The sequence below is a fragment of the Canis aureus genome, chromosome 1 (assembly GCF_053574225.1).
Source record: "Canis aureus isolate CA01 chromosome 1, VMU_Caureus_v.1.0, whole genome shotgun sequence".
In the NCBI taxonomy this organism is placed as follows: domain Eukaryota; kingdom Metazoa; phylum Chordata; class Mammalia; order Carnivora; family Canidae; genus Canis; species Canis aureus.
The window spans coordinates 26,183,665-26,199,420 of NC_135611.1; the positions used below are offsets into that span (position 1 = coordinate 26,183,665).

At 41.5% G+C, this 15,756-nt stretch overlaps 1 protein-coding gene across 6 annotated transcripts in view; it reads right to left on the bottom strand.

The window, feature by feature from the left end:
* VNN1 (vanin 1) overlaps positions 1–11,780 on the bottom strand; it is a 34,750-nt gene extending 22,970 nt beyond the window's left edge. Inside the window, exons 1-4 of one of the 6 annotated variants that reach the window (XM_077893403.1) lie at positions 11,632–11,780; positions 5,403–5,542; positions 4,933–4,987; positions 924–1,061 (exon numbers count right to left, since the gene is read on the bottom strand). In XM_077893403.1, coding sequence (XP_077749529.1) covers positions 924–1,061; positions 4,933–4,968 — 174 coding nt within the window. In that variant the 5' untranslated portion in view covers positions 4,969–4,987; positions 5,403–5,542; positions 11,632–11,780. Of the gene's footprint in view, positions 1–880; positions 1,062–1,240; positions 1,757–4,932; positions 4,988–5,402; positions 5,543–11,631 lie in introns of those variants that run through there. The other 5 variants (XM_077893411.1, XM_077893439.1, XM_077893418.1 and 2 more) reach the window with 5 other exon arrangements.
* Between the last annotated feature and the right edge of the window lie 3,976 nt (positions 11,781–15,756).

Here is a 15,756-nt window from a genome sequence, read left to right on the forward strand (position 1 = left end):
TAGTATTACTTGACAATACTTCCCATGTAATAAGTGCAATTAGTTTAATGCCTCTGTTTCATGATGAGAAACAAAATCATTGAAATGTTAGACTGTAGTCAAAAGATGTTATTTTAGAACTTGATTTTGGGGGGCACTTGGCTGGCTCTGTCAGACTGACTCTTGATCTTGAGGTGATGAATTCAAGCCCCGTCGGGTATAGAGATTAAACATAAAATCTTAAAATAATAATAATAACTTGATTTTGGGAAATTTGTCAAAAAATATCAAAAGCTTCAAGCATTTAATTAAAGAAGGATCACAGATCATTATAAAACTATGTATTTATTTAGACAAAGTGACAATAAAAGATTTTAAAGGTAAATAGAGAAGGTTACATAATTGTAAAAAATCTTAGCTCTTTTAATATTAAGGAATATCTTCTTGAATGAGCAAAGATTTGGTGAAAACAGAGCATAAAATCTTTTTCTAGGCAGATTACATAAGAAAATTTTGTTTATAATTTCTAATAAAAAGCAAACCAATCATCTAAGAAAGCTTTTTTAACAGAGAAAAATCAAATTCTAATTTTCCAGCAATATTCTTTTGATATTCAAACTAACTCTTGGCCTCCCGCCACCGCTGCGCTCTCCGGGGCTCTCCGGGGCTCTCCGGGGCTCTCCGGGGCTCGGGGCGGAGTGGGGGGGGCCCTGCGGCCGGGCCCGGCCCTCGGGGGCGGAGCCGAGCTGGGCCCGGAGGAGGCGGGGCCTCAAAGCCTGTGAGTCCGCCGAGGAGGGGTGCGCGCCCCCGCCCCCGCCCCCGCCCCGCCCCGCCCCCGCCCGGCCCCTCGCAGGCCGCGGAGCCGGGAAGCGCCAGCCCCTGGTGCCGCCGGCGCCCGCACCTCCTCCCGCCGCCTGGCACCGCCGCGAAGCCTCCGGCCTCACCAAGGCTCCTCTGGTGCCCCGGGTCTCGGCCGACGGGCCAACACCCACCCCGGGCGTCCGCGGGTCGCGGGGGCGAACACTCTGGTTTCTTGTCGCAGTTTTAAGATGCTGCCTCGGAGGAGCTGTTGCGGGTTTCGACTGTAAGAGAAAACAGAAGACACACACACACACACACACACACACACACACACACACACGGAAAAGAGAAAAAGGAAAGGCAGATGAGGGCCAGAATCTGCCTGTCGGGCCAGGACCAAATAACCTGAAATGACCTAAACGATGGAGTTCCACTTGAGGAAGCTTGATGAGCAGGTTACCTTTGTAAACCCTGAGTGTCCTCCTTGGGTGAGTGCTTGGAGCAGAGTAGAAACTTGGGAAGTGACTTGTGGGTGAAGGAAAAGTTGGCCTGGGGCACTGAGGTTTGGGGCCGCAGGCGTCTGCGCTGGAGGCCGGGGGCACTGCAACTTGGTAAACTCTGAAATGTATGCTGAGTTCCTGAGACAGGGAGAACAGAAGAATTAGGCCCTTTGCTTCAAGAACTTGCCTGATGTGGACCGGCTTAGAGGCGTCTGAAGACCCATCCTCCAGGCCACACACTTGCAGCTCTGGGATCTGCCACTCGGAACTCCCTGCCTCGGCAGACAGCTGTGTCCTGTGACCAGCCCACCCTTCCTCTTCTGCCGGCCAGCACCATCCCCGGCACCATCCGCTGTTAGGAAACAGCTCTGTGGACCCCGCGCTGAGTTTAGAGGCTGGGCCCTGGTTCCTTAAGCCTCTGGCGACTCTTAACAGTGTATTGTGGGATTTGTTTACCTGTCTGCCTCACCCAGTTGGTTTTAGGGCACGTACCTTAAATTTTTTGTTTTATTTCCTGCTTGGCATATTGCCTGGCACATTTTTCTTGAAAGCTTTATTTAAGCTTTTAAATATTCAATCTTTACAAAATCAGTAGAATGCAGCAGGTACTATAAAGCAGATACTGTTACATATCATGTCTCAGGACTAAGCTTTCTAATAACCCCACGAAGAAATGGTATGTGCAGTAGGACTTTAAAGGACTAAGAAGTAGTGTTTCTGTATTTCATTTTTAAAATAATAATGCAGAGGCTCTTGGCTGGCTCAATCAGTAGATCATACAACTCCTGATCTCGGCCTCATGAATGTGAGCCTCACATTGGGTGTGGAGTTTATTAAGAAAACAAAAATGTGTGAGTCTGAAAGTTTAAAATAAATAAATAAATAAATAAACAAATAAATAAATAAATAAATAAATAAATAAAATAATTATGCCTGCTGATGGCAGAAAACCAAAACGATTTCCAGATGGGTTGAAACAGCTTGTTAAAGTCTCAGTGGGTAGGAGCACCCCGGCTGGCTCAGTCAGTAGAGCATGTGACTCCTGTCCTCCCAGTTTGAGCCCCACTGTTGGGTGTGGAGATTACTTAAAAATAAATCTTGGGGGGATCCCTGGGTGGCTCAGCGGTTTAGCACCTGCCTTCGGCCCAGGGCGTGTTCCTGGAGACCCGGGATCGAGTCCTCAAGTCGAGTCCCATGTCGGGCTCCCTGCGTGGAGCCTGCTTCTCCCTCTGCCTGTGTCTCTGCCTCTCTCTCTCTCTCTCTCTGTGTCTCTCATGAATAAATAAATAAAATCTTAAAAAAAAAAAAAACAAAAAAACTAACTCTTAAATATACTTATCGTAACCTTAGCTATATATAAAATTTTTTTCAAAGGAGGTTTTTTTTTCATAAATCATGTTGTAATATTTATTTTTTATTATTTATACTTGGTTTTTAAGTTTTCCCTTTCTAAATAACTAGATTCACTTCAGGAAGAATTATTTTTGCCCTCAACAAAAATGTATTGCCATTCGTCATACTGTTTCTTACCAAAAACATCTATCTCACAGGGTTGTTTCCCTTATAATTTTTAGCAGCTTTAGTCAAATATGTTAATTACAACTTTTAATCCTTAGAAACTTTAATTTCTAGTGAAAACTAAGTAGTAAGCAACAGTGAATTGTCTGTTTTCCCAGCATTGTTTAGATTGGCAAATTTATGACTATATTTCATAATTTCTAGAAACATGTGTTTCTTCATAGTACAATCTTTTATTAAAAAAGAACAGAACATCTTTACTAGCAGACCCAAATTTTTAGTTTCTCTAGAGTAATAAGGAAACCACCAGTAGATAAATGTATGTTCAGCATTTAATGTTTATTATTTCATGTTATTTGAAAATGACCTAGATATTCAGTGAACTTAACCTTATCACTTATCACTTAGCAAACCTTCAAGGTTTCAAGTTGCCAAAAAGATTTGGGGAAACTATTTTAGGTACAGAACAATTTTGTTCCAATATCCTGATCTTTTATGTCTATAAAGCATTGAGAGGAATAGGCAAGATTTTGAGATCAGTAAAAATAGGTGGGTTTTGACTTGTTTTTAGAGTTGCATTTCTAGTTGTATAGAGATTTGTAACACAAAGACAATTGTCTTTAATTCCCCCTAAAGATTTGGATTGTAGCCTGAATATCAAGGGATTGACCTGCCTTTTTTTTACTAATATATATATATATATATATATATATATATATATATATATATCAGGGAGATGTTTAACTAAAATGGAGATCAAAAGTTTTATGCCTTCATAAATTCTGTATAAAGCATTTTAGTAAAAGTTTTTTTCTAAGTATGTAATTTAACCTTGGGCTTTTTATTATTATTAGGCCCTGAGAATCATCCTTCCACTGATTAATTGCAGGAGGGCTTAGGAGAAATTTTGGTGATCTGTTTCCTCTGTGAAGGGGGACTGGGCTCCAGGGGGCCTTCTGGTTTGCCTAATAATCATAATATAATCAGGAGCTGAAAGAAACTTTCCTTAGCAGCCAAGTTCTCTGTGATTGGGGTTTCGAACAGCCATTAACATTTCTAAATCCTCTAAATTTGGTAGGATCTTTTGAAAGTGGAGGAAAAGGGGCTTTATAATTTAAAAGATCTGTTGCTGTTCAAGAGACATGATGAATTCTGTGGGGGGGGGGGTGGCGGGCGGGGAGGTGGGGGGGGAGATGCATAGTTCTAAGATCCATCTGCCAAGGTCATTGCATAGAAATGCCTAAAGCTGGCAGACCCGGATTACAGCAAAGCAAGCCCTACTCCCTGTCCCAGGTACTTCTGCCAAATTTACTTCTTGGCTTCCAGCATTTAGAAGAATAGCCTGTATACTTTGAGCTTGAGATTAAGCTGGACTGCCGTCTAAAATAAATCTTATAAGGAAAGGGAAGTTAAAACTGACAGATCGGGTCAGATTTTAAGAAGGGAAATTTGCAATGGATATAGACATTAATTTTTGCCTTAAGTCTAATTTCTGTTCTTTATCTTGTCAAAGGAATCCTTTTAAAGCTAGCTTTATACTAATAAAACAATTAAAAGCTCACCATAAAGACTTTTTTTTAATTTAGCCAATTTAAAGGATTCATCTTTCGGCCATTGATCTTACCATGGTTCTTACTATTTAATTATCAATTAATAGTGACTCAAACCAATAAACCTTTTTATGCTTTGACCAAAGATACAAGAGGGCATCCCTAGAGAGGGATCTAGTTTGATGAAAACCCCATGATCCAAAAGTCTACTCCCAAGAATAGTCCAAGAAAGCAAAGACCTTCAGGGCCAGGTGGGAAGAATGATGTGGTGTATCAGGTGTCTCCAGTCTCCCATAAAAGGGTGAAGCTTCCAGTCCCAGACCCGCCAATCTGTGACAGTGGGCAGGTGCTACTGGAATGGGATTTTTCGAGCACTTTGTTAGTGCTCGATAAAGCAAGCAATGAAGCAATGAAGGTTGAGATGACAAAGGCTCTTACAGTCTAGGAGCTCTTAGGACAAACTCCCCTGAGAGCTGGCACAACTGGACAAAGAAAATGCTGCCTATAAATGGATGTCTCCGATCCCCAGTCTATTCAACTGGCTACCTTAGTGTACCCCAGTAAATGCACCCCAGTAAACATACCCTCCAGATGGCAGAAACCAAAGAGGATATCCTCATTGGTCACAAAGCCAAGTTCCTAGGACATAGAACAAGACAAAAAGAAAAACTTCATCCAGTTTTTACAAGGGACCCGCAGCAAAGTATGTCTAAACAGACACTGCCTGATGAGAAGCATGAACCCAGCACTGTGTGAGGCCCACTTGAACAGCTGAGAGGGCCTATGCCTGCCTTCTGATTTATGGTAATCCCCTTTAAGACAAACAACACAAAAGACACCACAAAGGAAAACAAAAGCCATCTGGGAGGAAATGGATCACTAACCAAAAGTACTCTACCAAATTTTTACCAAGAGTCGCTAAACTAAAGGAATTAGTTCTACAAATATTTTCTCCTGCTAATTTGAGAGAAAGAGAAAAAGAATGTCATCACTCTCCCTCCACCAGACCCCACAGACAGAGATTCCAGGAGACTGAAAGGGTAAGAAATCTTACCTTCCGCTGGCTGTACGTCAGATTTCCCGAGATCTCAAAACTGCAGACCCTTCAGAGCAAATATCCAGCGGAAGCTGACCCAGCTGGCTACGCCCAACTGCAGGGGAGGAACCACTTCCTCTGCTGTCAAGGATCTCCAGCTGATAGAAGAATGTAAGGGACATGAGCCAGATTAATGGGGGGGGGGGGGGGGGTAGTTTTATGACACACACACAGAGGTCCAGTAATGACATGGAGACCTAAATGACCAAAGGCAGGCAGTTTTTATACTTCTTAGACAAAGAGGCAATAAATCTGTGAAGAATTGACAGGACAAAGAAAACGACTTGGAGAGCTTCAATTAGTAAGGAATTCTGGACAGAATTTCGGCCTGGTAGTAAATCAATAAAAGGTAACAAGGGTTGTTTATACAGCCTTTTTGACGACAAATTTCCCGTGCCTGACAAGAAGAATCTCTTTACCTCCTGGTGCAGAGAGGCCACCTTTTACAGAAGATATTTATTTCTTGTCTTCTGAAGACAAGGAGAAGTCAGTGTTTTCTTGCACTGGCTGTTTCTTAAGGAACTTTTATTTAAAATAATCAATATGCCAAAGTGGCACAGTTCTGAGTGGCCTGCCTTGGAGCCCAACAAAACTGTTCTGTGGAAAGGAGCCTTGATTAATACCACCGGACTCTGCAAGGATGCAGAGGATTGCCTCTCTAGAGGGAGAAGGGGACATCCCACTGCCGGAGTAGGAAAGAAACCCACCGTGTTGGGACATTCACGGATAGCACCCCAGAGGCAGCAGGCCCCAGAAGGAACTCCACAGGGATTTGTGCCCCACCCCCAGGGGAAAGAACCAGAAATAGGGAAGAACAAAGACTAAATAGGATGGGTGCTGCCTCTTGCACTTCTCTGACCCCAGTACCTAGCAGAGTGCCTGGTACTCAAAAGACCCAAGGCATCACTTAAGGAATTTTGCCTAGGACTGCCACTTGTGGGACCCAGGAAATTTAACAAAAATCCCCTGCCCCTGGACAAGCAGAGCAGGACTAACTCCATTTTGTGCTGCACCCGCCACCTCCTGTGTGACCCCCACATGACCTGCTTATTGCTTAAGGCGCTGCCCCCCCCCCCCCAGTCCAGCCGCTGGGCACACCCTAATCAGAAATGGGCTCATAACAATGTCACCCCGCCTTGTGCCCGCCAAAACTCCGCCCCGATTCTGACCAGAGTAATAGGCCCGCTCAAGTGGATATATAGGGGAAGGTGTAATGCAATTGGCCACCTGCGTGGGGACCGACATGCCTGTGCAACTTTCTGCGTATCCCATTGGCCACTGGCCCCTATAAAGCTGCTGCGCCTCTAGGTCTCCGGGTCCAAGTCCCTGCTCCACTGTGTCGGGTGCACTTGGACCCAAGCTCGAGCCTGTAAATAAACCCTCGTGTGTTTGCATCGGTGTCGGCTCCTTGGTGGTTTCTCGGATTCGAAATCTTGGGCACAACACCACTCACTTGCCAGAGGACTTTGGAGACTTTACTTCCCTTATCTCCTCAATCATCCAGCTAACCCAGTTGATCCAGTTGATGCTCTCTGATTCAAGGGAAGTCAGTGCCAGAAAACCAATCATGGAATTACAGGTTTGGAATTTCAGTCCCAACCCTGACCTCAGGGGAGGAGACAGGGCCTGGAAATTGAATCAAGAGCCAATGGCCAATAACTTAATCAAGTGTGCCTATATGATGAAGGGGTTGGGAGTACTTCTGAGTTGGCGAACAAGTGGATATCTGGGGAGAGTGGTGCGCTTGAAGAGGGCATGGGGCTCTGGGCCCCTTCCCTTGCCCTGTGCATCCCTTCCATCTGACTGGTCCTGAGTTACATTCTTTTTAATTAAAATGATGTTAAGAAGAAAACTATAGGCCCATGATAACATCACTTAGGGCCCCAAGTCAGTAAAGGGCCCCAAGACTTAATGCCTCACCTGTCTGTAATTTCAACACCCCAAGAATTCACTACCAATCAACACAGAAATTCCTGGTCAAGGGCAGCCCGGGTGGCTGAGTGGTTTAGCGCCCCCTTCAGCCCAGGGCGGGATCCTGGAGACCCGTTATCGAGTCCCGAGTTGGGCTCCCTGCATGGGGCCTGTTTGTGTCTCTGCCTCTCTCTCTCTCTCTCTGTCTCTCATGAAAAAATAAATAAAATCTTAAAAAAAGAAAAAAATTCCTGGTCAATTCTAGAAAATTTACTGGTAGGTAACCTTGCCTAAACAATGCATCCTCGCTAATAAATTCCTTTTTTCTTTTTTTTTTAATGCCATATCTCTGCCTTTAAAAACTGTCACCAGCTACGCCCCAGGACATCACCTTTATTGCTCACCTGCTTGTATTCGCCAACCTTTGTCCCACATTCTTCCTTAAGCTCTTCTTTCCACCTTATCTTAACTCAGGCAAATAGAAACCAAAACTACCCCTCAGGCAATAGTGACTGCCCTGGGAAGATCTCCAGCCAGCCCAGACCAACAAGACCAGTTAGAACCTAATCCCTGACTCACAGCTACACGGACCCAGACTCAATGGGCCACCAACTACCTTTGCTCATTATAATACTAAAATCTCAAGAAGCAGCACAAACCTCATTTACATAACAGGTAATGTATGGATAGGCATGTTTCCTTAAGGCACATGTGCTACCTTATGCCTACTTTTACATAAGATGAACAGGCCTCCTACTCTAAATATTCATTTTAACCCTAAGTAAGGAGAATCCATTCACCTTTAGCTCAGAGAGTCACAGCTTTGGAAGCCATCCCTCATCATCTCCTTATTTGCTGGAAACCTTTCTTTGTGTGACATTTCAACCTGATGCAGTTTCTAACTCACCAAGGCACAAACCTGCAGTGGTTCACTTAGAAAACCTGTCTCTTACTTAGCTCAGGGGAGCTCCCCTCTATTTGCTAGATGAGATGCTGCCTGATTTGTGAATCATTTAATAAAGCCAATGAGACCTTCAAGTTTACTTGGATACTTTTGTTTCATTTCGTTTTTAACCGATTTCATGGCAGCATCAGTGTCTGAAGCAAGATTCTGACTGCATTTGGAAACAGGGAGAAACACAAGTGTGGTGCTCTGTGACCACCTAAGTTCACTGTCTTTATGGCTGTTTCTAAAAGCCATTGGCAAGTCACTCAGTTAAGCTCTGCTCTTTTTTTGCATTCCAGCTCCTGACCTAATTGGCTTTCTAGTCCAGGGTTAACATATCTGTCTACACTAACGGGAGATTCTAAGGGAGCGCCACTCCTTAGCCCTTGGCTCAGTCCACAATTCAATGCTGGAATTTCTTCTTCATTTCCAACCTGTGGTCCCCATTCAGTGTGGTTTGCAGGTTTACCCCTTTCCCCAGTTCTAGTCTGCAAGTCTCCGTAGTGGATTTTGCTGGTTTGGCCCACACTGGGAATTGCTGGTATTGGGCACAGCCTTCTCTTGGCCAGTCCACAGTGACAACTTGTGGTTACTGCTGTTGCATTGCGCTTGTCTTGTTTTGAGTAAACAAAGGCTCAGCTAATGGGATCCTTAAAATCAGAAGTCAAGTGTAACCACCTTCCGGCACACTTGCTTTTTCATATCTAAAAACAAAACTACGGTGCCAGGAGCTGTGACGGTCTACAGAAATGGTAAAGATTTTACTAAAAAAAACAGAATTATCATGGCCATAATGGAGAATGTTTCAGTTAGATAAGGTCCTCTAAGGAATGCACTTGAAAGCAAGGGTTGCCAAGGTCAATGAAATGGGATACCTGTTTTAATTGGCAAGCAGAAGCCTCCAAAAAGCTTCAAAATTCCAAAACATTGTCTTTGAAAGATCCATTGCAAAAAGCTAATGCAAAATTAAATATATATATGAGGTACTTGTAGGGACCGAGGGCAGGCTGCCCTAAAATGCACCACTTTGGCATGAACATTATTTTGACTTAAGAGCAATCAAAACCCAGCAGATCCAAACTCTCCCCCTCCTTCCTCAACTGCCTCCCTCTACTATGAAAACAGGTATTAATGGAGATTTCTCTTTACCTAATAAATCTATCTGCATAAAACGGCAAGTGTTGTTTTCCAAGCATCTCAACTTCGTGCTGATGATCCCTCTCCCTTTTGTATCTTCAGGCCCCTCCCCCTCTTCTTAGCTCCCAGAAGCTTCATATAAGTCTTTGGAATTTCATGACCCTGTGGATCCCTGTACGTATGAAATTAAATTGGATTTTCACCTGTTCATCTGTCTCATGTCAATTTCTAGAGGAAATTGAAGGACTTGAATAGCAGAAGAAATTCTCCTCCTCAACACACCTTTGTAAATATTAGATTTTAATGCTGGAATATTAAAAGTTGGAATAGATCCTGAGTTCTTCTAGTGTCCTCCAATGGCTGGCTACAACTATCCAAATTAGCATTGTTAAATTGTTCTCTCACCTTTCTGACTTGGAATCGTTTAAAAATAAAAACTTCCCTTTCTCCTGAAGCTCTACAAACTGAATATAAACAATTTGATATAAGTTTCTGAGAAATCACAGCAGCTCAGGTGTAAACCATCTTTGTGCCTCTTGCTCTGTGGGTCACTCCGTAAGATAGCTGTTGGGCCGGTGGGATCAAGGGGGATCGGGAAGCACCAACAAAATGTTGGCGGACCCCCCACCTTGTTGCCCCCACCTCAGAACTTTCCCATCACCAGCAGACCTCCCGAGGACGTGTCATCAGGGGGAGCCTGGACCTATGCAGGAAACCTGAACGGTACTTTACCCAGACCCCATATAAGGGCATGGGCAGTTATTGCCCCCAGGCCAATTTCACCAGTAATAAGCCTAATACCTATCACCCCATACAGAACCCAAGCCCTTACTCCTCCCCTCTTTAAAAGCCCGTTGCCCTCCCCTGCGCCCACGACTTGCCCACTCTCTCCCTCCCCTGCGGGCTGCAGAACCTCGCCAGAGAGCGCGTCCCATTAAAAATCTGTTTCGACCAACTTTTGCCTGGTCTATTTCATTTCACTACCGATCAGATTAAACCGGACAATAGCCTGACATATAGAAATCTTCTCTACTGGCTACCCTTAAAACTCAAAAATTGGTTTATAATTTGATCTAATCATTAACATTGCTTTTCTTCTGTTTCCATAAAAATGTCTCTTATTTACTACCTGATTGCTTGAACCATAGGCCTACCCTTGAGAACACACCTGCGTCACTGCCTCTAGAAATGAGTTTAACTAAACTGACCGATTGTGAGGACTAAGAGACTGGTACAACAAGATGAAACAATCTACCAACTCAATTTCAGTGTGTGAAACTTCAGAGAAGTTTCAGAGGAAGGAACTGTAGGGGCAAAAGGTTGGCTGCCCCAGGATGGGCCACTTGGCAGGAAGGTTAGTTTGAGTTAAAAAAGTAATCAAGTCAGCAGATTGAGTAACAGCTCTTTACCTCACCCAAAACTGCCTAAGGAGAATTTAGATAGAGGATCTGCTCCAGGAAGAGAGCTATCACCATAGATAACTATGACTTTGTGAAGACTTGAACAAGGTGTGGCAGACAGAGAGGAATCTCACAAGACCTGTTTGATCAAAGTCCCCCAGGGCCCCTTCTCACCCCCTCCCAGTGGCCTAGTAAACATTTGTTTACTTTTTTCTGTGAATTACATTCCTTTCCTTTGAAGTCCCAGATCCCTTACCCTCCTCTTCTTACTTCAGAATGACATATGTACCTCATTTTTGCCTGCCTTTGGAATTTCCATATGCATGTGAATTCCCCATATGTATGAAATTAAATTTGATTTCTCCTTAACTTCTCAATCAATTTGATTCCCAATCCGCCTAGATGGGCCTTGAAAGGGACAGGGAAGTCTTGCTCCCCAACATGCCTACAACAAAAGATTATTAGACTGATGTAGCTCCTACAATTCATCTCTAATTTCCCTTTGAGTACTCGTTCTACTACTTGTCTATCTGAATTGTTCTTCACTCTGGAAAGGCTACATCATTGTAAGCAAAAGTCTGCTAAGTTAATGGTTTTACAGACACTCCCATATCTACCTTCAAAGAAAGGCACCCAGAGAGGGCCCCCTCCCAGAGTTGCAAGTGAGGAGTTTTCTGGTAAACTGCTACATTATTCCCTTAAATAGCTAAGGGAAAACTCTGGTGGATACCAGAGCTTGTGTATGGGATCCTGGACAAACTGTCAAAAGCCAGTGAAGAATGAAAATTCTTACCAGAATCAGTTCTTCTGAACCTCTGTCTGTGGTGCTCTGTCTGGAAAGGAAAATATAATCTCACTGTTGTCCCTTCATTTCCAAATTCAAGCCCATTGTGGATTTTTCTTTTCTCTCCTAGGTATAGCAACTGCCTTTTTGCTTGTCTTGTTTTGGATAACTAGGCTTGGCTTTCAGCCTGCCTGGTATATGCAAATTGTTTCTTTTAGCTACCTATGGGAGTGACTTTAGATTTGTGGAATCCAGTATCCTTTGGACTGTCTTTGGTGACCTGTCAGACATCCAAGGGGTTACACAACGCTGCCAGAAATACTTAAAACTATGTACCCATGCAGCATTATTTACAATAGCCAAATTATGGAAGTCACCTGTGTCTGTCAATAGATGAATTGACAAAAAGTAATATATGTATATATACAATAAATGTTGCTCACCCACAAAAACGAATGTAATCTTGACATTTGCAGCAAATGGATAAATCTAGAGAGTATAATGTGAAGTGAAATAAGCCAGTCAGAGAAAGACAAATACAATGTGATTTCACTCATGTGGAATTTAAGAAACAAAACAAATGAACAAAGAAAAAAAGAGACAAAAAAACCCCACTCTTAAATATAGAGTATAAACTGATGGTTATCAGAGGGGAGGGGGGTGGGAGGATAGGTGAAATAGGTGAAAGGGATTAAGAGCACACTTATATCATGATAAGCACCAAGCAACTATAGAATTGTTGTATCACCACACTGCATACCGGAAACTAATATAACATTGTATGCTAATTATACTGGAATTAAAAAAACAACAAAACTATGTACCCAGAGGGAAAACAACAAATTGAGGATAATGTAGTAGGATAGGTGAATGAACATATGATGTCATTTAAGTTATTGTCCAATTCTTTGAGGAATTAAAAACACTATCCTTATTTTATAAAACAAAAATCAGTATACCGGTAATTCAATATTTACCTATTCTTTTACCAAATGAACTTCCGTTGTTTATCTGAAAAGCCCTGTAAATTATTGGCCTTAGAAAATCAAAGTCCTTCTTGGAAGAACTTACTTTTTTTTCTTCCCCTTAAAGTTACACACTTTATCATGCCTCTGCAGTGTAAACACAGCTCACAATTACCGGGGACTTAAGGGGGAGAAAGAGAAGTATTTTTAAAATAAACTGCTAAAAAAAAAAATAAAATAAATAAATAAATAAATAAATAAATAAATAAAATAAAATAAAATAAAATAAAATAAAATAAAATAAAATAAAATAAAATAAAATAAAAAACTGCTAAAGGGCTCATGCCCAGACTCTAGCACAGCTTTCAACTCTACGGACAAGTTCAAATCTTAAAAATCTTCACAAGTATTGGTAACTACACAGTCTTCGCACACATGTGTTTGTGGGTATGTTATAAATACCTCTGGATGGCATCGCTAAAATTAATTTCCAAAAGAGCCCTAGTTAGGTGGTTTGAAGACAAGTGCAAAAAAGGATTGATCATTCTAAACCTATCAAAAAGATAGAAACTAACCAAAATGTCTTTTCAAGTTCATGTCCACATGAGAGCTTGTTTAAGATTGTTGGTTTGATTAAAATAGACGTGTCTTTAGAGATATCAGCAACAAAATTAAGATTTGTAGGCTACTGGGGTTTACTTAAAGTCAGATAGGTCAATGTTATCTCTGTTGCAGAATATTTAAAAGAAAGTAGCTTGGAAGAATGAGTGACTTTTTTTTAATAATAAATTTATTTTTTATTGGTGTTCAATTTGCCAGCATACAGAATAACACCCAGTGCTCATCCCGTCAAGTGCCTCCCTCAGTGCCCGCCACCCAGTCACCTCCCCCCTCCGCCCTCCTCCCCTTCCACCACCCCTAGTTCGTTTCCCAGAGTTAGGAGTCTTCCATGTTCTGTCTCCCTTTCTGATATTTCCTACCCATTTCTTCTCTCTTCCCCTCTACTCCCTTATAATGTTTGTCCGTCTGCGATTGACTTATTTCACTCAGCATAATACCCTCCAGTTCCATCCACGTCGAAGCAAATGGTATTCGTCATTTCTAATGGCTGAGTAATATTCCATTGTATACATAAACCACATCTTCTTTATCCATCGAAAGATGAATGGAATGAGTGACTTTGATGCCTCACAAAGTTTTTATGAGTGATCTAAGCATAATTATTAAGAACAAGTAAATTAAATAGACCTAAATTAAATGAAAAATTTTAGGTAAGTGTTGAAATTGTTTTCCCGAATCTTGTTGGTAACCTAAAACCTAAAGTTTTGCCGAGTTAGATCAAATGATGAATTAAGTTAAATCTGTTAAATATTTAGATTACTTCCAAGTAAAACAAAATACTAAAACATTAATTACCAAGTATCGGTTTATTTTTGGCTTCTAATTACAGAGAAGCTAAAAGATATCTGGATCTGTTCATGCTACACTGGAAAATCCAAAAACACATAAACTTCTAAAAATCATGAGAAATATTTATGAATTTGAAAATCTAAAGAATTGTAGTAAAAGAGACAGATCACTATTATTTAATTTTCACTAGAAACTAAGATTTCTAAGGCTTAAAAATTCCAATAAATTTAATATATTAGGCCACTGGAAATAATAAGGGAAAATATATTTTCTATGTCTATGCTTCTATAATATTTCTATTTCTAGGAGGAAAATGCATGCTTTTGGTAAGAAAAAATTATGAGGAATAAAGACACATTTTTGTTGAGGAGAAATAAAGTAATTTCGTCCTAAAATAAGGCTGGTTATTTAAAAAGGGAAAACTTGGGGATCCCTGGGTGGCTCAGTGGTTTGGTGCCTGCCTTCGGCCCAAGGTGTTATCCTGGAATCCCAGGATCGAGTCCCATATCAGGCTCCCTGCATGGAGCCTGCTTCTCCCTCTGCCTGTCTCTCTGCCTCTCTGCCTCTCTTTCTCTCTGTGTCTTTCATATATAAATAAATAAAATCTTTTGAAAAATAAAAATAAAAAGGGAAAACAGGACAAAATCTAAGTGTAAAAAGAAAATTGTAGAAGGTTTGTGTAAAAGGAATCTTTGGAAAAAACTTTGAATATATTAAATTTATTAGAATTTTTAAATCTTAGAAATCTTAGTTCCTCCATCACTGGAGATTATAGAAGGTATGCCATGCAAAGGCAGCAGAAACAGAATCTATAATGATTGTAACACACCTGGATGAGGTCCATTCTGCTTCCTCAAAAAATGGCTCCTAATGGCCAGGCTTTTGCCATCCTCACATCCTTATAACATGGCAACAGTTTGCTCTTGAACCAGAGAAATTGAGATTAGTAAACAATAGCTATAAATTAAGTAAATAGTCGGGGCTAGGAGAAACCTGAGATGGCTGCTTGCTTTTTCCCAGCTCCTTGATAAACCCCATTTTCTGATTTTTGCATTCCTTCCTCTAATGCATTTAAGATGACTGGAGTTATAAATAAACATTAGTGGAGAAATTTCTATAAAATTGCAAAAACAGTCTACCAATAATATCTAACTGGTCAGACCCATAACCCTAAAAAACTGATTTTGTCTCTAATGTCCTCAGACCTCCTTCCTACAGACCCTTTGAACACTTGCAGTTAGACTTCATTCAGTTATCACTTAGTATGGGTTATCAATATGTCCTCGTTTTTGTATGCATGTTTTCCAAATGGGTTGAAGCCTTTCTCCACCATAAGACTATGCTCTCACAGTGGGAGGGACATGCTAAAAAAATGTGTCTCCCACTTAAAATATACCTTCTATAATCTCCAGTGATCAAGGCACCCACTTCACTGAATCAGATGAGTCTTAATGAAAACCTTGCAGAGTTGGAATTCTATCGATATATAACCTCCTGTTGATCCCTGTCTCATGCTAGTATGATCACTACTAGTAGGTCTCTAATGCGTTATGCTCAAGCCTGTCATCAACAGCTTAAAGAAGCCTTCCTGGGTCCCAATTCAAAGGCTCCTGTTGGTCACAGTTTAGGGCCTAGTGATCAAGTATCTGAAAGCATCATCAGAGGAAGACCTCAAGCCCCACTGGAAAGAACCTTACCAAGTATTCCTGACTACTGACACTAATTTAAAGATATTAAGTCTTGGATAAACATTACACAG